General features: G+C 38.1%; 1 protein-coding gene across 1 annotated transcript in view; it reads right to left on the reverse strand.

Annotated features, from left to right (window-relative positions):
• Positions 1-7,648: 7,648 nt before the first annotated feature.
• LOC114654771 (fructose-1,6-bisphosphatase isozyme 2) overlaps positions 7,649-19,711 on the reverse strand; it is a 56,628-nt gene continuing 44,565 nt past the window's right edge. Inside the window, exons 6-7 of the mRNA XM_028805547.2 lie at positions 12,273-12,392; positions 7,649-8,077 (exon numbers count right to left, since the gene is read on the reverse strand). Of these exons, the coding sequence (XP_028661380.1) occupies positions 7,883-8,077; positions 12,273-12,392 (315 nt within the window). The 3' untranslated portion in view covers positions 7,649-7,882. The remainder of the gene's footprint in view (positions 8,078-12,272; positions 12,393-19,711) is intronic.

Below are 19,711 nucleotides of genomic sequence, written 5' to 3' on the forward strand. Positions count from 1 at the left end.
TACTTTAAAATCAGTCCTTTGAACCCAGGAGGATTGTGTCTTTGTTTACATTGTTCTTTCATTCTTTACACAGTAGTTGAGTGCACTTGTTTTCTTATATCACAGAGAAAGATCAGATCTGGTAATAAGAGGAAAAACAACATCTGGAGAAGCCCCTGTCTGCCCACTCACCTTTTCACTTGAAACCCGACCATTTTTGTTCTTCTTGTATAATGAGATATCAGAACTCAAGAACTCATACCTGCATCAACTGATTTCATATTTCAAAATGTAAGAGTCTAAGACCTTATTCTGCACACAGCAAATGAGTTCCAAATTCACAAAATGCGTTTCCAAATCTGATGACTTTCCTGTCGGTTTTGGACCCCCTTCTTATGTTTTATGCTGTTGATTGCATTTTTTTTTCTAATGGCTACATGACAAACTAACAAATTCTGATAATCTCTTTCTCATTCACACAGCATGTATGAAGATGTCCAAATGTGAAGCCCCTTTGGTTGGTTGGTGCCCTAGTTATGTTTAAAGTTGAAATCATCCATCTGACTTGCATATAATCAGTAACTAGCCATTTTATTTGTTAATGGTTAAGAGAGAAAAACAAGCGCAGCACTTTTTTTTTCATTTTCATATTTATAGTGCAATTTGAGAGCAAACTGTTGTGTATGGGGAAGCTTGTCAAATGTGATGTCTGTCTTGTGTGAGAAACCTGCACCAACAATGGCAACGATGGCTGACAATGTAAGGTAATAATTATTGTGAAAAAAGTTAAATGGTATTTTTTAAGATGACATGAAACGCCATGTGTACAACAGACGTGTAACCTGAAAAATGAGCAGATCAGACATTCCAACAGTCACCCTGTCATTTTAAATGTCGATTTTTTTAAAATATTGGAACATGTGTTCCATTCATCTGGGAACTGTTTCAGTGCCGAGATGAACAATATGAATTTAGAAAACTAACGTGTTGAAAACGAGCTGGTTTTATTAAACGCAAAGGCGTACCTGCCTGATCACTCATCTACTTCCTGCGTACCCTACTTTAAGGACGGCCCCATGATTTGCGCGGCCTCGGCACCAGTTTATTCGCCGTTCACGCTCACGTGCTCAACTCCGCCTCTGTAAGCTTGCGCCTTTAAACACGTGGAAAATGCGTGTGCGCGCGCGAACATCTCCATCGCTAAGAGGGGATCAGATCATAGGAACAAATCTTTAACTGGCCATGGCATGGTTGCAATGATCCCTAGAAACGTCCGAGCTCAGGTGCGTCGTTAAACTTCATTGATTTCTGAATCTCATTGAAATCTTCACTAGTTTGGAACGGAAAGTCGAATTGATTTATCCAGCATTCCGCCAGCCTGTAATAGGTGAAAACAAACAGTTAATGGATTAGTAGCAGAACTAGAAATGTCACTTTTACATATTACAGAAACATTCTTACTTGCATGTGGTTAAAAAAGTAACTGTGTAATGATGGTACTACAGACACATATGCTCATGACTGCATGAACCAAATGGTGTTAATACCAAAAATACTTTATGTTTTCTGTAGTGCTTAAATCATGAAATAAGTGACATTCTAGAGGAGTGACTGTGTAATTAAGCTTTAATTCTGTACTTCCTTTAGACTTACAGTATTTGTACACTTCTGACTAAAAGATGATGCAATAGCACCGAAATGTAACATATGATGTCTTAACCAACAATGAGTCAGAAAGGCTGACTTACAAATTTCATTCAGTATTCTAAAGGTTTACCCCAGTCCAATATAAGTCAGGTTTACAGGAAGTCAAAGACTTTCTAACAATATTGGTTACTAGACAAGAATCCTGCAGTGTCAGTTTATCCCAGGGAACACACAAATACACATATATAACCTATGCAGGACCAATTTAGCCTGACTTGGATTAATTAAATTTGAATGAATGAACGGCTGTTTGTAATGTAATCGTTGTGTCGAGTGACTACCAGAAGCAGCAGACAAACTTGTGCAGAGCAGGGGTTGTCGGATTGGATGGAGTGGCACAGATTCTGAGCACTTACCTGCCAGCATTTTGGAGGCACTAAAATTCATTTTCCTCAGTGCACAGCCACCTGCAAGTCTTGAGAAAGACCCTGGCATGGTTTGGTTCACAGGTTTGAGGAAGTGAGATAGATGGTTTTGGTTTTAACCCCAAGTGAGTGGTGTGAGACAAAACCACTGGTGTGAATGAGTGGGCAGTAGCAAGTCAGATGAGAGTGTGTGGAGTTACTTGGAAGAAGCTGTGGGAGATATGGACAGTAGTAGTGGAATCAGAAGGCAGCCAGGGAAGGAGACGTAGGTTTAAGCGCTATGTGAGTTATGAATCCATTCCCCCATTTCCCACCACCCCAGATAATTACGGTACATATAGGAACTGTGCTTCAGGCCAGGATCTACACTTTAGCAGGCATTCAAAAGTGTTACATGTTACACAGTTCAAACGTTATAGCCTTAAAACCAGTAGCAGTCTTTATTGAAAAGTATCAGTGTAAAGCATGTCTTGAGGATGTTCTCCATTTACAAACAGTCACACGCAAGGAGGTGGTGAGCACTTCTTGAGGTTTTTATGTTCAGCTACTCAGAGACTATGCAGAATCACAAGGAATGTTTCCTATCCCCCTCCGATAAGAACTGTATGAGCCAAAAGAATCCCAAACTGTCTAATCTGTTGTGGCCCAGTTTTGTTCATCACCATTCCTGGCTGATGTAATTTTCTGCTCCATGCTAAATAAGACTGGTCAGAGGTACTCTTTGTCGAGCACAGTGAAAAAATCTTCACCATGACTTTCCACAAACCTTTTGACACTGTTCTGAAGAAGTGCTGGCACAGATTAATTTCTTTAATTACTTTTTCTGTAAAAGGCTTGGCATGAGTCTTCCTCTTTAGCTCCACAATGATTGTTATCCCCATACCCAATGTGTTATTAGCCAGGCAGATGTAATTCTTACACATAATGCATTATTGCCTTTTGTGCCAGCAGGATTGGGGATCCCTCATCTCTACAGTCTGTTACTGTTTTGTGGACACAATTTCTACTGCAGCATTGTGCACCCCTCAGATATTCTCTACATACAAAGGTCACACTCGCCACCTGCACACCCACCTTTACATTTATTATGCATCCACTTCCTCCATCCATTGGACTGAGTTTCTCCCACCACCTTTACCAGAATTTCCACATGGTTATGCACCTGTCTCTTCCGCCCTTCTTTCCCCTGCACTTTCATCACATTTATCTTTACTGTTTTTACCTAGAAGCCCTTCACTTTCAAATTAGCTTTACACTTTAGTGTCTTCTTAAATTCTTCTTCACCTTTTTACCATCAATATGATTTCACTGGTAAACACACATTTCTCTATCATTATTGCTAAAAGCAGTAGACTCGGAATGCATCACAAGTGTAGCCAACGTTCACTTCAAAACTCTCACTGTCCCCATCTGCTGTCCTGGTCAAAGTTCTTGATTCCTCATATGTTGATATCAGAGGAGACACTAACTGTTCATCCACCCCAAGTATTCTCAATCCCCCAACTCACCTCCTCCTGGGGCATCTTCTCAAATGCCTTCTGCATATCTACAAATGCGTAATGTGGCCTCTTTTTCCTTTCACATCATGCTTTTTCTGCATTGCCTAACAAAGATCACATCTGTTGTTCCCTTCCCAAGCATGAAACCAAATTGTATTTTCACCAAGTTTTACTTAATACCCATGTCTCTTATCCATGTCCATTAATTCACCTTTTTCTGTTATAGTGCTCTCAGGTGTCTCTGACAATTCAAGCTGTTTTAAGAATATGGCAGGAAGAATTGCTGGGTGGCAGTCTAGTCCAAGTCAAGTCAAATTTATTTATACAGCACTTCTACAACAATTAAAAGTTGACAAAAGTGCTTTACAACAATAAAAGTAACAACAGATAAGGGGAAAAAACGAGTAAAAACATAATACATTAGAATAAAATGTTAAAAGCAATATACAGCTAAGAGCAACACCTGACAGTTACCAACCTTAAACATACATGTATATTTAGAGAATAAAATAAGAGTTAAACTACAAAATTAAACTAAACTGTCAGTGCGACCTAAAATCAAGTTTTTAATTGTGACCTTAAATAATCAGTCATGGGAGCTGGTCTTATTTCAAGTGACGCGCCATTCCAGAGCCAATGACCCACTACAGCGAAAGCGCGCTCATCCCTCAGCATGAAGTGTGTGTCTGGACAGACACTAGTAACTGATTAGAGGATCTGAGAGTCCTGCTGGATGAGATGGGGGAAGAGGAGACCAGCAGGGTAGGTGGGAGCAGACCCATGTAAGGTATTGGACACAAACAGTACAACCTTAAAATCCATCCTGTATTTCACAAGAAGCCAATGAAGAGAAGCTAACGTGGGTCAAGTGTCATGTCTTTTTTTAGTAAAGTGTAAGACTCTGGCAGCAGAATTTTTAATTAGTTTTAGTTGGAACATGGGTGAGTGACAGTCAACAGTGTAAAGGAAACTGTAGTATTACAGAATTAGAGTAAAGTAAACAGGATAAAACAAAAGAATAAAAGTAAAAAATAAAGTTTTTGTTGATCATTAAGACAGAAATGGTTTAACTTTAGTGAAGGCCCTAAGCTGGGAAAAAAAGAACTGCTTTTGAAATTTATGTTTAAATCAAATTTGAAATCGGAGCCAAAGATTGTGCCAAGGTTTCCATCACAAGGTCTACAACCTCCACATACACATGTACTTTGCGTTCATCCAGAATGAGTGTGTCTGTCTTTTGTAAACTTCAGACACCATATAAACCGCACATCTACAGTAATGAACCTGGAAACCCCTGGATCTGTGAGGTAGTGACACTAAGCACTGCACCTCCTTGCCAACCATCAAGCCCATACAAAACACGTTGAGGGACAAAAATCAGCGAACCATAAAAGCTGTTTGCAACGCAAGTGTTACTATACTTCTTTTATTTGAATCCATTTATGGATTTTAGGCGAGTGGTTGTTTTTGTAGTTGTTTGTTATTTTTTGGGCTTTTGCAAAAATCTAAATTACTACAGTTACCATATAAACATCTATCTGTCTAGCTGTCTGTCTGCCTGTCTCTCTCTCTCTCACTAATGTCAGGATTTATGTTATATAGTGCCTTACATTATTTGTCTGTTTTGTCTAATGCCAGTCTCTACTTTATATAGTGCCTTAATCTGTCAATCTGTCTGTCTATCAATATATCTATCGATCTATCACTAGATCGATAGCACTAAGTTGTGCTTTGGTTAAAAAGCTTAAATAAGGAGTACTTGATGTGTTGCAGTATATTAATCTATCTATTAATTCAAATCAAAATATCAATATTTTGAATATTACTGTTACTTTATTGGAGTGCTAGACATGAGAGAAGTATTACACTCCATTGATGAAAACTGCTGTTGACGTTATTAATTGCCATTCATACACAGTGACTGTTAGTGCTGCCATAAATTTCCAAATGCTTTTCGTACAAATTCCCTTTGGCCACTGTGTTTGTGGAGTCAGCATTTTCTCTCTGTTTCCTCTCATATGTTTCCTTTGTGTACTCTGGTTTCCTCCCCACTAAATTGTCTTTATGTGAGTGTGTCCTGTGATGCACTGGGGTCTTATCTAAACCTGGGTGTGCCAATGCTGCCAACATAACATCTGTCACCACCCTTGCATTAGCAGAATAGGAGTTCAGAAAGTGAATGGAGTGACTGGCGTTAGTTAAGTAGTTTCTGTCAATGCTGATAACCTCTGGTAATTAATCTGATAATCACCCATTCGAAAATATCAATTGATTTCAGACATTTCTGACATTTCACTGTCATCCTGTGCTCATTAATAAAGATCAGTACAGTGTCCAAGTGACGTTCTGTTAACAATGACTTGTTTTTGCAATTGGCCCTACTTTGACAATGATTGTGTGTACAGTTTGTGATTTTCTGCTGGGTGGTACAGTTCCACACAGTAAAAAAAAGATTTAGAGGGCTAAAAGAAATGGCTACAGTGGACAACAATAACTCCTGCAAAATGTAAGCTTGTGAGCTGCAGGTTACTTAACAACTCTGCCCATCCTCCACCCCCTATTTAAAGTTTCACCGGAGATGGGCACATTCTTGTGTGAACTGGTCTTAACCAGTTTTGGTCTGAGGAGAGAATGTCCTTTATGAATAAACTGCCTGTTGTGTGTTTACAAGCTACATGTTTGTGTGTAGGATTTCCTACACAACAAATAAAGTCAAACTCAGGAGGATGCTTATCTGAAAATGTGTGTATGTGTGTGCACCAGTGGGTTTTATTTATTGGCCTCACAAGAAAACTCAATTTATATAGAAATAAAGAAATAAAACATTTCAGAACTGTGTTTTCAAATCCTGCAGTGGGTGATTGCCTGTGCAACAATACATATAGATCACCCCTGATTTGTGTATATTTGGTTAACACATATAAGAAAATGATTGGGAGTAGGAAACAAGTTTTTAATCAGTCTGGCAAGCACCTAACCTCCTTTTTGTATAGCGCCTTTCTTTGTTATGTAGCACATTTGGGAAACAGAGGAAGAAACTAAATGAAGCGAAAGTCGCAGACCTAACAGAACTACACAGGAGATTTGACATGTCATAGTTAGTCTAAGAGGGTTTGATGCTGAACTTTTCAGTTTGTACTTGGTTGTTACACAATGGTTTAAGGAACCGTCATACAACATTACATAGCATAATATTCTCAGACCTGAGCAGTAGGAGCCTAGTCTTACATCATTGGGGGCAAGGCAGGAGGAGCCAGGGGGCCAGCTGTCCCAGACTTTTGTGTGAGTGTTGTTTGATTGGATGTTCAGAATGTGATCCTTCAAAGATGGCCCCACCTGCTTATCCATCCATCAGTTTTTAAAACCGCTTGATAAAATTAAGATCACAGGGAGGACAGAATCTATCTTATCTTGAGTGCAGGCATGGCAGAAAAATAATTCTGGATGGAAAGTGTCAGGACTTTGAGTGACCTGTTTTGTTTATGCAACATTTGATTAGTTTTGAATGTTGTTGTTTATGAGTACTAATATGTTGTTTGCAGAAATGTCTGCATTGCAGGCCATTTGTATTCTGGCAGGTGTCTTGTCATATTATCCCTATTTATGATGGAGTCATCATTTTTAGGAAGAAAAAAAAACCTGACTGATTATTGTAGCCTAAACATACAGTAAAAATCAGGGTTGCTGCCCTCTTTTTGGGTGGTCTCTGTTTATAATATTTCATAACTTTTGTGTGGAATTTTTCAACGTGTCACTTCTGAGGTATGTGTCCACTCTTCACTCACCATATTCTGGGTCACATCTGTTGAGTACTGCAGTGAGCAGAACCTTAAGAAGAATGTATAATATTTACTAACATGTTTGTCTTCACAGTGTGTGGTTAGGAGAATAATTCACTGTATTTTTTAAATTAGGTGCAAATGATGCTGCTCTGTAACTTAACTGTCCCACATGATGATGCTGCACACCCCTGACAATGTCTGATAATTCTGACATGTGTTCCACTTGATAATTTCTTGTATAAGCTTATTCCACCATAGTGCTCCACTGCAGATCACATATTGAAGAAGGCCTAAAGATTACAAAGACTAATCGGCATACCTTCAGTAACTTTCAAGAAGTTCAGGTTTCTATTTGACATTTTATATGAACAACAAACTAAATAGCATTATGGCTTATAACAAAAAATAGAGTTTATTAAGAATTCCTCAGACAATGTATTCAGCACAAACACTTTCTGAAGGATATTATTATCAAAGAATAGGGGAGAACTGCTTAATAGGGTAGCAGTCTCTATTGACCCTCTACAGTGACAGAGGATTGCCAGCCACATCAGCCGCTTTTCTGGTGCTTTTGTACAAAGCTGAGATATTCCTCCACATCATCTTTGGAGCCCAATACTAGTGGAACTCTCTGGTGGATCGACTCAGGTTTCACATCCAGCACACACTGTGTCCCTGTTGTTGCCATTCCTCCAGCCTGCTCCACAAGAAACGCAATAGGGTTGCATTCATACAGGAGCCTAAGCTGCAAAACAAAAAAAGAAAGAAAGAAAATCAGTCCTAGACAACCTATAGTTTGTATAATGCCGTTAATCGCTCACACCATCACAAGTTTACAGTATGGTACAAATTATAAAATTAATCATTACATGCTACTGTACATCAACACAACTAAATAGAAAAACAACAAAAATATAGATTCAGATATTCTAGGTGGTGTTTGGAAGTGTATTTCACTAACAATTATCATCAAGCGAAGCTTTACAAGTCAGGTACAGCTAACTACGGTAGGTAGGTATGTAGGTAGACAGACAGACAGACAGTAATATCTCTATCTATCTATCTAAACGGGGATATTTGCCTTTTTACAGAAGCTCTTTAAATAAATCAATAAATAAGTAAGTAAGTAAATAAATATACTGTACACTCACACACTTTGGCCTGAACAAAAAAAGAATATTAAAAAGAAAGAAAACTTCTGTCTTGCCTGTCACAGTCACAGTGAGGGATTATGCAGGTGTATTGCTGTTAGTATAAAGGAGTGCCCATAGTGTTTCCTAACACACAGTTTTCTGTTCCAACCCAAATTCTTAATGAAGAGACAACTATTGGTACTGAAGCACTTATTGCTCCACCAACATTTTTATGCTTCAGTTTAGTTGTCTTGTTTATTAAAATTCCCCACCCTTAATTGCTTATTTTAATCTTATAAAGCTGCTTTCACTGTTTAATTGCTCCTTATTAGCAATAAGATGCAAATAACTTGTTTCTTGTTTCTGTTTGCACCTGTCTGTATTCATCATGATCAATCTGATTTAGTAAAATATACATCCATCCATCTGTCTTCATAACCCACTTATCCTGGGCAAGGTGGACCTTATCCGAACAATCATAGAACACAAGGCAGAAACAACACCTGGATAAGACGCCAATCCATCACAGAGTGAACACACATTAGAGCCAGATTAACAATGCCAATCCATCTAACTCTACATGTGTTTCACCTTTGGGATGAAACCAGAACACCCAGCAGAAACCCATGTAGTTACAGGGAGAATATGCAGACTCTGCACAGGCAACACCCAGTAGGTGAACTCCAGCCTCTTTACTATGTGGCAGCAGTGTCACCACTGTGCCGCACATTTATTTACAATTTATCTCTATTATAAAGAAAATCTTGGAAGGAGACAAGACGTGATTTTCTCAGAGAGACACTTATATGTCCCACGAGATGAGTCCATGCCTGGGGCCGGAAATAAAGGACAAAGAGTAGATGACAAAGTAGAACGTTGTAAAGAATTCAAAAATGTTGGAGTGGTACACATGCAGAGCAGGTTAGAGATAATGGAAGTACGAAAATTCTAAAGTCTCAAAAAAAGTATAGTAAAGATTGCATTAGCGCAAACAAACGTAAATGATTACTCGACGAAATAATGGAACAGTGAAAAGAGATCGAATATATATTTTGTATTTAAACTTTAAGTCAAAGACTTGTAGATCATCTAATTTGTGTTGCCAGTGAGAATTAAAAGATTCCAAAAACGTTGGCGCGGTATGAACTCCTGTGAGACAGAGTCTTTTAACATGAGATTCTTTCAAGTCATGCCATACTTGCAACTATTTTCAAACAAGACCACGGTCAATTAACCTCAGTCGTGTGAATGCTTTTGGCAGACATACTTTCTGAGCTCTCAGCTCTTATAAATTTTATCAGGACGATAATTTTATGTGCTCTAGGTGACACGTCAACAAATACCCGAAGAAGAAAGAGCATGGACAAACATTCAAAAAAGTCGTTTTATGTATTAGAGAGAAAGAAATGATATTCACTCACAGGCAGTTATACTTTGTGTTGTCATGATGGAAGTCCAAACAAGGAATCAAAATTCAATGCTATCTTGAAGAAAAGTTAATTCCAAATAATGTTTTTACTAAAGTTTTAAAGTAAAAGTGAAAATAATGCATAAGTAACAATTCCCATGAAAATAACAATCTCTTTAAATTGCATATCTGGCTAACCAAACCCGTGGGTGGGTGAACGAAGCGAGCAGGGAGCGGAGCCCCCTAGTTCTAAAGTAAACGACAGAGTTACTAATAGACTTAAGGCTACAAATCATTTGGCTGATATCCTTGGAAAAAAAATCTACGATATAAGAATGATCTAACGTGGCAGATTGAAAACACTAACAAACCATATAATAAATTGGCATGGATTGATTTCAAATTAAGCAATCGGGTTCAACAAAAATATGCAACGACTGTGACCCTCCAGGACTAACAATGCAAACCCCTGCTCTATAAAACCAATGCATATCAGTGATTAATTCTGCAAGATCATAGAGATTTTACATTTTAAAAGGTTTGTGCTGTTGTTGTTGCACAACTTTCCATGAACTAACTGCATCAGTCAAAACATATCTAGTACTGGATATAAGCAATAAAGCATCATGGATTAGTTTATGTTGCCATCTCCCCCATATAATCTTGCTTTTACTTCACCTCTGGCTTTACCTTCTTTGCTTTTTTTGTTATTCCACTGTCCATTATTCCTTGTATTGGCATTCTATTGGTTCATGGCTCTTAGGTGCTGAGGTCAATCAAGCTGCAGTCACCAGAGCAGAAAATAAGAGTCGGAGCGACTGCAGCTTATTGTTGTGGCATTGGTTTGCTGTCTTTTGTAAAGTGCTTGTTATCATTTGATTAGAGTTCCATGGATATGTAATTTGTATTGGTCTTGTGTGAGATTTTTGAACACTTCACTGAGCTGAAGGTCTCGGCTCCCAAATAACTCAGTATCTTGATTAATTAAAGTAATTGCGCTATGTTATTTTTGATTTATGTGTCTTCTTCAGTATTTTGATTACTGTATATGGATTTTATGCTTGTTAATTTATCATTTTTGTGTATGGTTAATTAGTTTGCAACCTTGTTTTAGTTTTGAATTCATTATTGTTGCTTTTTTGTTTTTCTTTTTTCATTTTATTAGCTCTGTTCTTAGTTATTTTTGTTTAGCCTTTATTGTTCTTGCCTTGTTTAATTCAATTATTCTTTCAGTAAAAGAAGGACATTTATAATTGTTGAAATTTGTAGGGAGGGTTTTATTAGATTTTGTCCTTCTTGTTTTAGAAAAACAAAACACCCCAAGTACAGTATATTCAGCAACAATTAACATTTTATAGTTGCTCACAACTATTTATGAACACAGCCTACAGCAAAATCTCATATTGGCTGTTGAGTATATTAAAAGGTTTCACCAACAATGTAAAATTCAAAAAGAAATAAAACTGTAGATGTAAAAGCAAACTTAATGATCCTATATAGGTTTATCTACAGAAGGACACACAAAAGTGACGAGTAACTCCAGAGCTGTGGCCTCCAAATGAGTGCCTTGAATATTTAAGGCTAACCACATCAGCTAATTCGCACATGACACAATAACGCAAAGTTACTTTATATATCCAAGTGGTAGTTCAGTAATAATCATAAGGTGTATGCACAAGCATTTACAAAATGAGGCCTGGGTGAGCCATTAAGGCTTGCACCTAACTTTAGGCAAATTCATCCATATTCTTACATAAATATATCAAGCCAATTAGCTCAACACACATAACTTTGAGAAGCAACAGGAAAGTGGAGCACCTGGAGAAAAATCATACAGGATCAATGACAATGTGCAAACTACACACAGTAAGTACCTAGTCTGGGAATTAAACCTGGGTCTCTTGAACCATTTTATACCAGAACTAACTCCTTTACAACCTTGTCACTTCCAGCTTGATTCATCTGTGTATTAATGTCAAACAGATCCATCCAAACAATTTTTAGACCCACTCTATCCAGTTGAGGGTTTTAAGGTGCAGAACAAGGCACAAATGTAGCCTGGGTGGGGTGCAGCTCAATTGCAGGGCACACACATATGCACCTGTATTTATCAATCAAATTATCTCACATGTCTTTTGAGATGTAGCTGGTTTTGGGGGTGGGGGGGGGGGAGCACACCGAGAAAGCCCCAAGCAGATATCTGAAAAGAGCATGCAGACTAAATACAGAGAGTGAGCAGACCACAATTTAAATACAGACTTGTAGAGCTGGGAGATAGAAGTGTTAACTGCTGTGCTGTTATGTCACAATAGGTCAGAATATTTAAGTTGAAATACTTCTCAGACCTTTTATTTATATGGTCAGCAGAGTGACAAACACATAGTGAAATTTCAGCCTACCTTTCCTTTTGGACTTTTTGAATTAGCTGGGTACAAAAAGATCCCACCATAGGCCAGGGTCCGATGCACATCAGCTACCATGGAGCCTACATATCTTGAACTGTATGGAGCACTTCCATCCTGAAAATAAATAGATTTACAGTTGGTAGTTCATTATACAAGTCATTTTGTATTTGCTTCCACATGAAACAAGCATTTGTTGAGCATAGTATTAGTCAAAATCTATAACCGAATGACTTTAATTTATGAAGAAATCTTTGAAATGAGTGAAAATCTGAAAATAATAACATAGATTGGATGAAATTTAGTGAACATAAAGTAATAACTACGAGAGACCTAAAAATCCTGGAATTGTTTAAAAAAAAACTTTGTTATACAACTCACAGTAATTAAGTTTTAGTTACTGTCAAAATACTTTCTTTGAGTTACAAATGCAAAATAGTCCAGTGCTTCTTCCATTCCTAGAAACATTTCCTGTACTCATCTTTTATTACTGTGTCTAGAACATCCTGTAATTTTTTTCCTGGATTTCTTTTATGGTAACAAATAGTCTTTCCTTTAGTCTTAATTTTAATTTTGGGAATATAAAAGTCACAGAGAGTGAGATTTGGTCAATTTGAAATTGCAAAGCAACAACCACTTTGTTTTTGGCTAAAAACTCTTTGGCTGACAAAGCGGTGTGTGCAGGTGCTCAGTCGTGGTCTAAAATGCTGTGCACCACGGAGATGCTTCAGCATTTCAGTCTAATGCTGTTGATTAGCAGTCTTTCCACGAGGAACCGCTTTACTAACAAATTCATCCATTTGCAAAATTGCAGTCATCACTGTTCTGATTTTTGATATGATCATGCACAATATCACATGGTGCCACTCAGCAGACTAATTAACAAGACTGTAGGCATAGAAGTCCCAGTCGCTAACTACACCCTTACTTCAGTGCTATTGACTGATTCTGGGAATTCTTGGGTTTGCCCTTGTATATTTAAGAAATAAGTCCCTATATAAATCATAGTGTAAAGGTATTGAAACCCACATTAACACCTTTCTCAATAAATTACAACTGCTGCAGCCTGACATGTACCTTATTCGCGACCTGAAAAAAAACTGAGGCTCATCAAAAATTCAAGATATTATCACTACTTTACAAAGTGGAAAAGCTGTGGGTCCAGATGGTTATCAATGGTGCATCTTTTAGGCCAGTCTCATACTGAATAATGATGTCAAGATATTAGCAAAAGATTAAGCATTTGCAAATTAGAAAACACTTCATTTAAAAACATTACGAGATCAAACAAGGTTCATTAAAGGTAGAAAACTATTATCGTACAGTTCACCAATTGTTTCATGTGTTATACACTCTACTGAGCAAGTAAGGTTCTGGAAGTCTTATTGTTTCTAGATGTACAAAAAGTATTCAGTAGAGCAGAATGGAGATATCTCTTTACCACAATGTGCATATCTAGGTTTGGACCAGTTATTTTTGCTTGAATCAAATTATTTTACTCTAGTCCAGAAGCATCTGTATGGATGAACAATATAAATTCAGAATACTGTACTTCATATCAGAATAATGAATCCAACAAGGCTGTCCGCTATCACCAAAGCTCTTTGCTATTGTAATTAAACTACTGGCCATTTGTCTCCAGAAACACATGGAACTTATAAGGCAAGTAACAGAACAAAAAATATTGCTTTTCATTACTGACCCAAATTTATCTTATTAAATGTACTGGGTGAATTTTACAAGATATTTGGGTTTAAAAGTAATTTTGCTTTTTTTTTTTTTTTTTTTTTAATCTTGCTTTTTCAGTTAACTCACTAATGTACCATATTAGTGTTGTGCCTTCGAAAACTAGCTGAAAGAAAGAAAACAAGACATAGTCAAGAAAGAAAGCTAGGGTCATAACTGTGAGAACCAAAAGAATGAAAAAGTTAAAACCAAAAATTAAAGTTGAAAATACAAAGTGAGGGATCGAAACCAGGGAGATTTTTTTTTAAGGCAATTCATAAACAACGGCTAATGTTAATAACATTCTTGAATGAGTAAAGGAGGTTAATTAGTCAGTCATTTTCCAACCCGCCATATTCTAACACAGGGTCACTGGAGTCTGCTGAAGCCAATCCCAGCCAGCACAGGGCACAAGGCAGGAACCAATCCCGGGCAGGGCGTTAGCCCACCGCAGGGAGGTTAATTACTAACCTTTTAACTCATTGCTGTACCTGTGTTATAACATAAAGGGTCACCTTTGAGGACATGACCCCTAAAAACCAGGAGCTGAGTCCTTACAATGAGTTCACAAAATGGCATCATGCCAAACCAAAACAAAACAACATAAGAAATGGTACAAAGTAAAATTACAAAACGCTTGATTTCTGGAGAGGGTAACTGAGAGTACCTCAATTAACTACTGCATAGCTTCTATTTAATTTGTAAAGTTTTTTTCAGGCAGAGCATTATTGTGGATTGTATACTAAATGACTCGTTACATTTGTGAAGCAATTGTATGTTTGTTTTGTTTTTTTGGTTGCCATTTTGGCTTTCAGGTGATATTGTAAGAAGAACTACTTTTCCTCAGTGCAGTTCCCAGTATTAAACCTTGTTCATTCATAGATCTAGTGCTCCCTGCTAGACACAGGCAGAATTTTTTTCTATAATACTTAATTGCGCAACAACAAAATGAATTCCAAGAAGTCCTACCTAAACATTACAATGTACTGAAGAACCAGACAACTAGATCTAGGCCAAAGGTAAAGAACTCTGGCATAAAGATATCTTTATAATTTCCCTCAGGTGAGTGCAGATCCATTAGTTGCTTGTCATGTGTGGCCAGATGAGATTCTCAGAACGAGAATACATCTCTGGGAACAACTCATTAAATTCTTGGTTATGCCCACATGGGTTCTTTCAAAAATGTTACCCCCTTCCTCCAATCCATGCACTGTAAATGTTCAGGTTACAAGCAAATGAAGTAAACTGTTGATGGTTGCCTTAACAAATTAAATAATGTTTGCCAACACTAATATAAAAATATAAAAATGGATAGCTTAAGAATAACATTCAATTCAGTATTGTGGCCTGCATACATTCTGGAGTGGCATGTTTGGCATTTACAATTTGATGGTAATGTTAGCTTACTTTAATTTTTTGTTTAGAAGTGCAATCGAACTTGGATGATGTGGAGCCTCATCCATAGTTCTTCCGGTATCAGTGTCATCAGGTAAATTAACTGTTATGGGTGTACTGACTACAGAAATCTGAATCATCTGTGGCTTTTTGTTATCAACAGCATAAAGGCCTTGATTAATGAAATTCTCTTCACCTCCTTTTAAGTGAGTGTGATGGCACATCATTTAGCTTGAAAGTACATCTTTTCATAGATGTAACAGCTAATTCTTCCAATTTCACACTAACTGTATTGTGTAAACTATGAACAAAAAAGACCACAAACAGCCAGCGGCAATGAATTGTTCATTTGACCCATTTGCTCAGTGATGTCTTAGAATGACGAGAGTGTAATCTGGTTTTGCAGAATAGTGTGCCCTTGCAACAAGTAAGGTTTATTTTTAACGTATATAAGGTGTTCTCCACATACATTGCACACATTTACTGTATATATTTGACAGGGATGTTTTTGGGAGACTACCATAGAGGGTTATCCATTGTAACAACAGGCTTGCTATTGATCAGATGGCGTTGATGAAAGCACCGTTGCTCTTTGCTGTTTAAATCACCTCACACACCTTGAGGTGTTCCTTTATAAGGTTTAGAAATTCTAATCTCAGTGAACCATCTAATTGTTTCCTACTATATTTAATCCAAATTCATTCACGGTTGTCTCCACCTGCTCTGCGAAACTGTTTGGCTACAAACCCCGAGGGCCATGTACCAGGTGAAGCCCCACCACATTTTCTGAACTAAATAGAAAATAATTAACAAAATTGCTAAAGGGAACAGGAATGCAACAAAGAAGGTAAAAAAGGCCAAACCAGCAATAGAGTCACAAAGAACATATGACAATAGGCAGTGCTTGGACTAGGATTTGACCTTAGAACTTTGAAGTTCTAGAGTTGCATCAGAGCGCTCCACCAGGTATGAATGTACGGGGAATTTCAATTGATTTAAACTTGCTGGACAATTATATGCATTTTGACAAACCTGGAAAGACGTATTTTATAATTTTGTACTGAGACATGGGCATTTAGATTTTTTTTATATCGAAGGACCAGTGTGTTTCCCTTTAGTGGTGGGTTTCTGTCATTAAGGAAATGCATTATTAAAAGTAATGTAGCATGAAGTGGGCTTTGTATCTGTTGATTATTTTTGACAAAACTTACTAATTACCTACACTTTCTACCACACCCGCTGGAATACCTGTGTATAAAAAAGGACTTCCATCTGGCTTAAGAGTTAGAATGAATAAACTTCCCATTACTGTATTCTCCATACAACGGTCATTACCAGTGGTTTTGCATACTTACAAACTTTTTTTTATCAATGCTACATTAAATGGGGACACCATCAGTCGCTTTCTCTCCCATCACTTTACTTTATTATGTACTAGGGGGCTCCGCCCCCTGCTCGCTTCGCTCGCCAACCCCTGGTGTTGGGAATGACAAAGAGCGTGATGTATGAATGAGATATAGAATAGTGTGAAGGTGTAGATGATGCAAATAGAAAGCAAACAATAAAGTGTGTGGCACAGTGTAAAGGTTTATTGGAAAATTTCTTTGTACACGCCGTTTAAGTGTAAAAGGTAATTCCAGGTCAGAACTTGTAATGTCAATGAAGATGGTTATTGTTGTGATCAGAGTCAAGTTTGTCAGAGCTTAGAAAGAGTTGTGTCTCTCCAGGAAAGTAATGGAATGACTTGGGTATTTATGTTTTCCACATTAATATTTTTTGGACATAATATAGTGCGTTGTGTTAAAAGGGGCATTTGGTCTAATGAGATTGCTGTTCCAAATCTGTCTGTAACTAAGTCGTCGCAGATAAAGGCTTGAGGAATTGTAATAATATGTGGGTGAAGTCCATCTGTATTGGTGAGTGTACCATCTCCCAGTTGTAATAAGCAATTGTTATGATCTGGTTCTGGACATCGTATCTTTTTTACTAACTGTATCTTTTGAAAGCAATGCCAATTGTCTGCGTATTTTAAGGTGCACTGAACAATAGCTGAGCGCATGGCATGTGGAAGAATAGCTAAGCACTGTCTAAAATGTCCTCCTAATAAAAGTACCTTTCCTCCAAAGTGAATATTATTATTCATAAACGTTTGTAGAAGTTTATGAATGGTGTTGAGTAAGTGACTGGATGCCATTGTACATTCATCAATAATTAACATTTTTGCAAGACGGATGTCACGTGCAGTGCCACCGTTAATGTTCATAGTGGATACCGATTTGTAGGATCTAATGCAGTTGATAAAGATTTCACTTTCAGGTACATCGTTAGTTAGAAGCTTCTGTAGATATTCAGGATATGAATGTAAAGGAGGCAGTCTAATTTGACCCTTTTGACAACAACGTGTAAATGTATTACTTGTATTGCCAGTTGTTTCTTCAGGGAAGTGAATTGAATGACAATGATTGCAAATGACATTCATTAATCCGAATGAATTTTCTTGGTGTATGTTTTGCTTGTGCCGTTTGAGAGGCGCGTTGTTGCATGTGTAGTATTTGGGACGTGTTGTTTTGGAGCTGTAATCGATTTGCCTGTGCTGTGTGAGAAGCCCGTTGTAGCCTTCCTTGCCGTTAACGTATGTCTGAGACGGGAGGTGTTTCGTTTTGAATCCGTGCCTGTTGCGATGCAGCACTTTGATTGATAGATTGCGTCATGTGGATCTAGGATGTAGATTTGTGCATATTTGCGTTGTTGATTTGTTTCAGGGTGCACTGTTCCAATGCGATGCAGTATTTGTGCACATATGGGAAAGCAGTATGGGCCATTGCCTTTTGGTGGCCTGATATTTACTCCGGTAGATGCAAAAGCAAATGAACTATTGTAGGATCTAATGCAGTTCATAAAGTTTTTACTTTTAGGTACATCGTTAGTTAGAAGCTTTAGTTGAGCTTTGCGTTTTTGGAGCCGAGACATTTTTTCTTTTAGAAATATGGATAAGTAATAAGGAGTATTGCACTCACTGTTAATATGGAGCCTTTTCTGCGGTTGAACGGTTAATAGTGTCTTATTGTAATGAGATCCACCTATGCTGCATAGTGTGAATTGTGTTTGGTACCGTTATCCGAGCGGTATCGTTTTGTACCTGTGATCGTGAATTCATGACTTGTTTGTTCTTGAGCGTGAGAAATATGGATAAGTAATAAGGAGGATCGCACTCACTGTTAATATGGAGCCTTTTCTGCGGTTGAACGGTTAATAGTGCCTCATTGTAATGAGATCTACCTATGCTGCATATTGTGAACGTGTTGAGATGACGTATGTTTAATACGGACGGTTCATTTAGAAATGGGGCTTTGTGTGTCATTTGTTATTTATGTTACTGTGGTCGTGGGTCTGAATCGTCGTTTTTGTGTACGTTTCGTGTGCTATGTCCGTAGTCTGTCCCGTTTCGTGTCCAATGGGCTTTGTGTGGCGCTCGTGGCTTCTTTTTTTTTGTGTGCTTGTGGCTTGTTGAATCCTCCTCTTTGTGTGCGTTCCGTTTCGTGTGCAATGGGATTAAATCCTCCTCTTTGGGATTAATAAAGTATCTATCTATCTATCTATCTATCTATCTATCTATCTATCTATCTATCTATCTATCTATCTATCTATCTATCTATCTATCTATCTATCTATCTATCTATCTATCTATCTATCTATCTATCTATCTATCTATCTATCTATCTATCTTTGTCTGTGTCCCGTCCGTTGCTTGTGTGTGTGTGTGTGGGGGGGGGGGGGGGTTTGCGTGCCCTTTTTTTTGTGTGCCAGGGGCTTGTTGAATCATCCTCTTTGTGTGTGTCCCGTCCGTTGCTTGTGTGTGTGTGTGGGGGGGGGGGGGGGTTGGTGTTTTGCTCGTGCGGCGCTGTGTGCGTCGCCTGCGTTTCACTCCTTTTTTCTGTGGTCTTGTCCGCCTCTCGCGGCGCCTCATTTCTTGGGGCGCCTGCGCAGTACGTTTTTTTGCGGCTACGGCCCATGGCCGGATGTCCCTGCGTCCATCCGGTTTAGCATTCTCGGTTAGTAATATGGATTACGAGACTAGGCCAAGACTCTAAACTGGTAGCAGCAATGGCCTAAAAAAGCATTTGCATGGAACGTTCTGTCTGTCTTCCCATACTGGGGTAAGAATACAAACAGAATGTAAAGTTATATAACACGATGTGTGGAGTACAAGTCTAAAGAGGTTATGCTCAAGCTTTATAACGCACTGGTGAGGCCTCCTCTGGAGTACTGTGTGCAGTTTTGGTCTCTAGGCTACAAAAAGGACATAGCAGTGCTAG

This window comes from Erpetoichthys calabaricus, chromosome 7, assembly GCF_900747795.2.
Source record: "Erpetoichthys calabaricus chromosome 7, fErpCal1.3, whole genome shotgun sequence".
Lineage (NCBI taxonomy): Eukaryota > Metazoa > Chordata > Cladistia > Polypteriformes > Polypteridae > Erpetoichthys > Erpetoichthys calabaricus.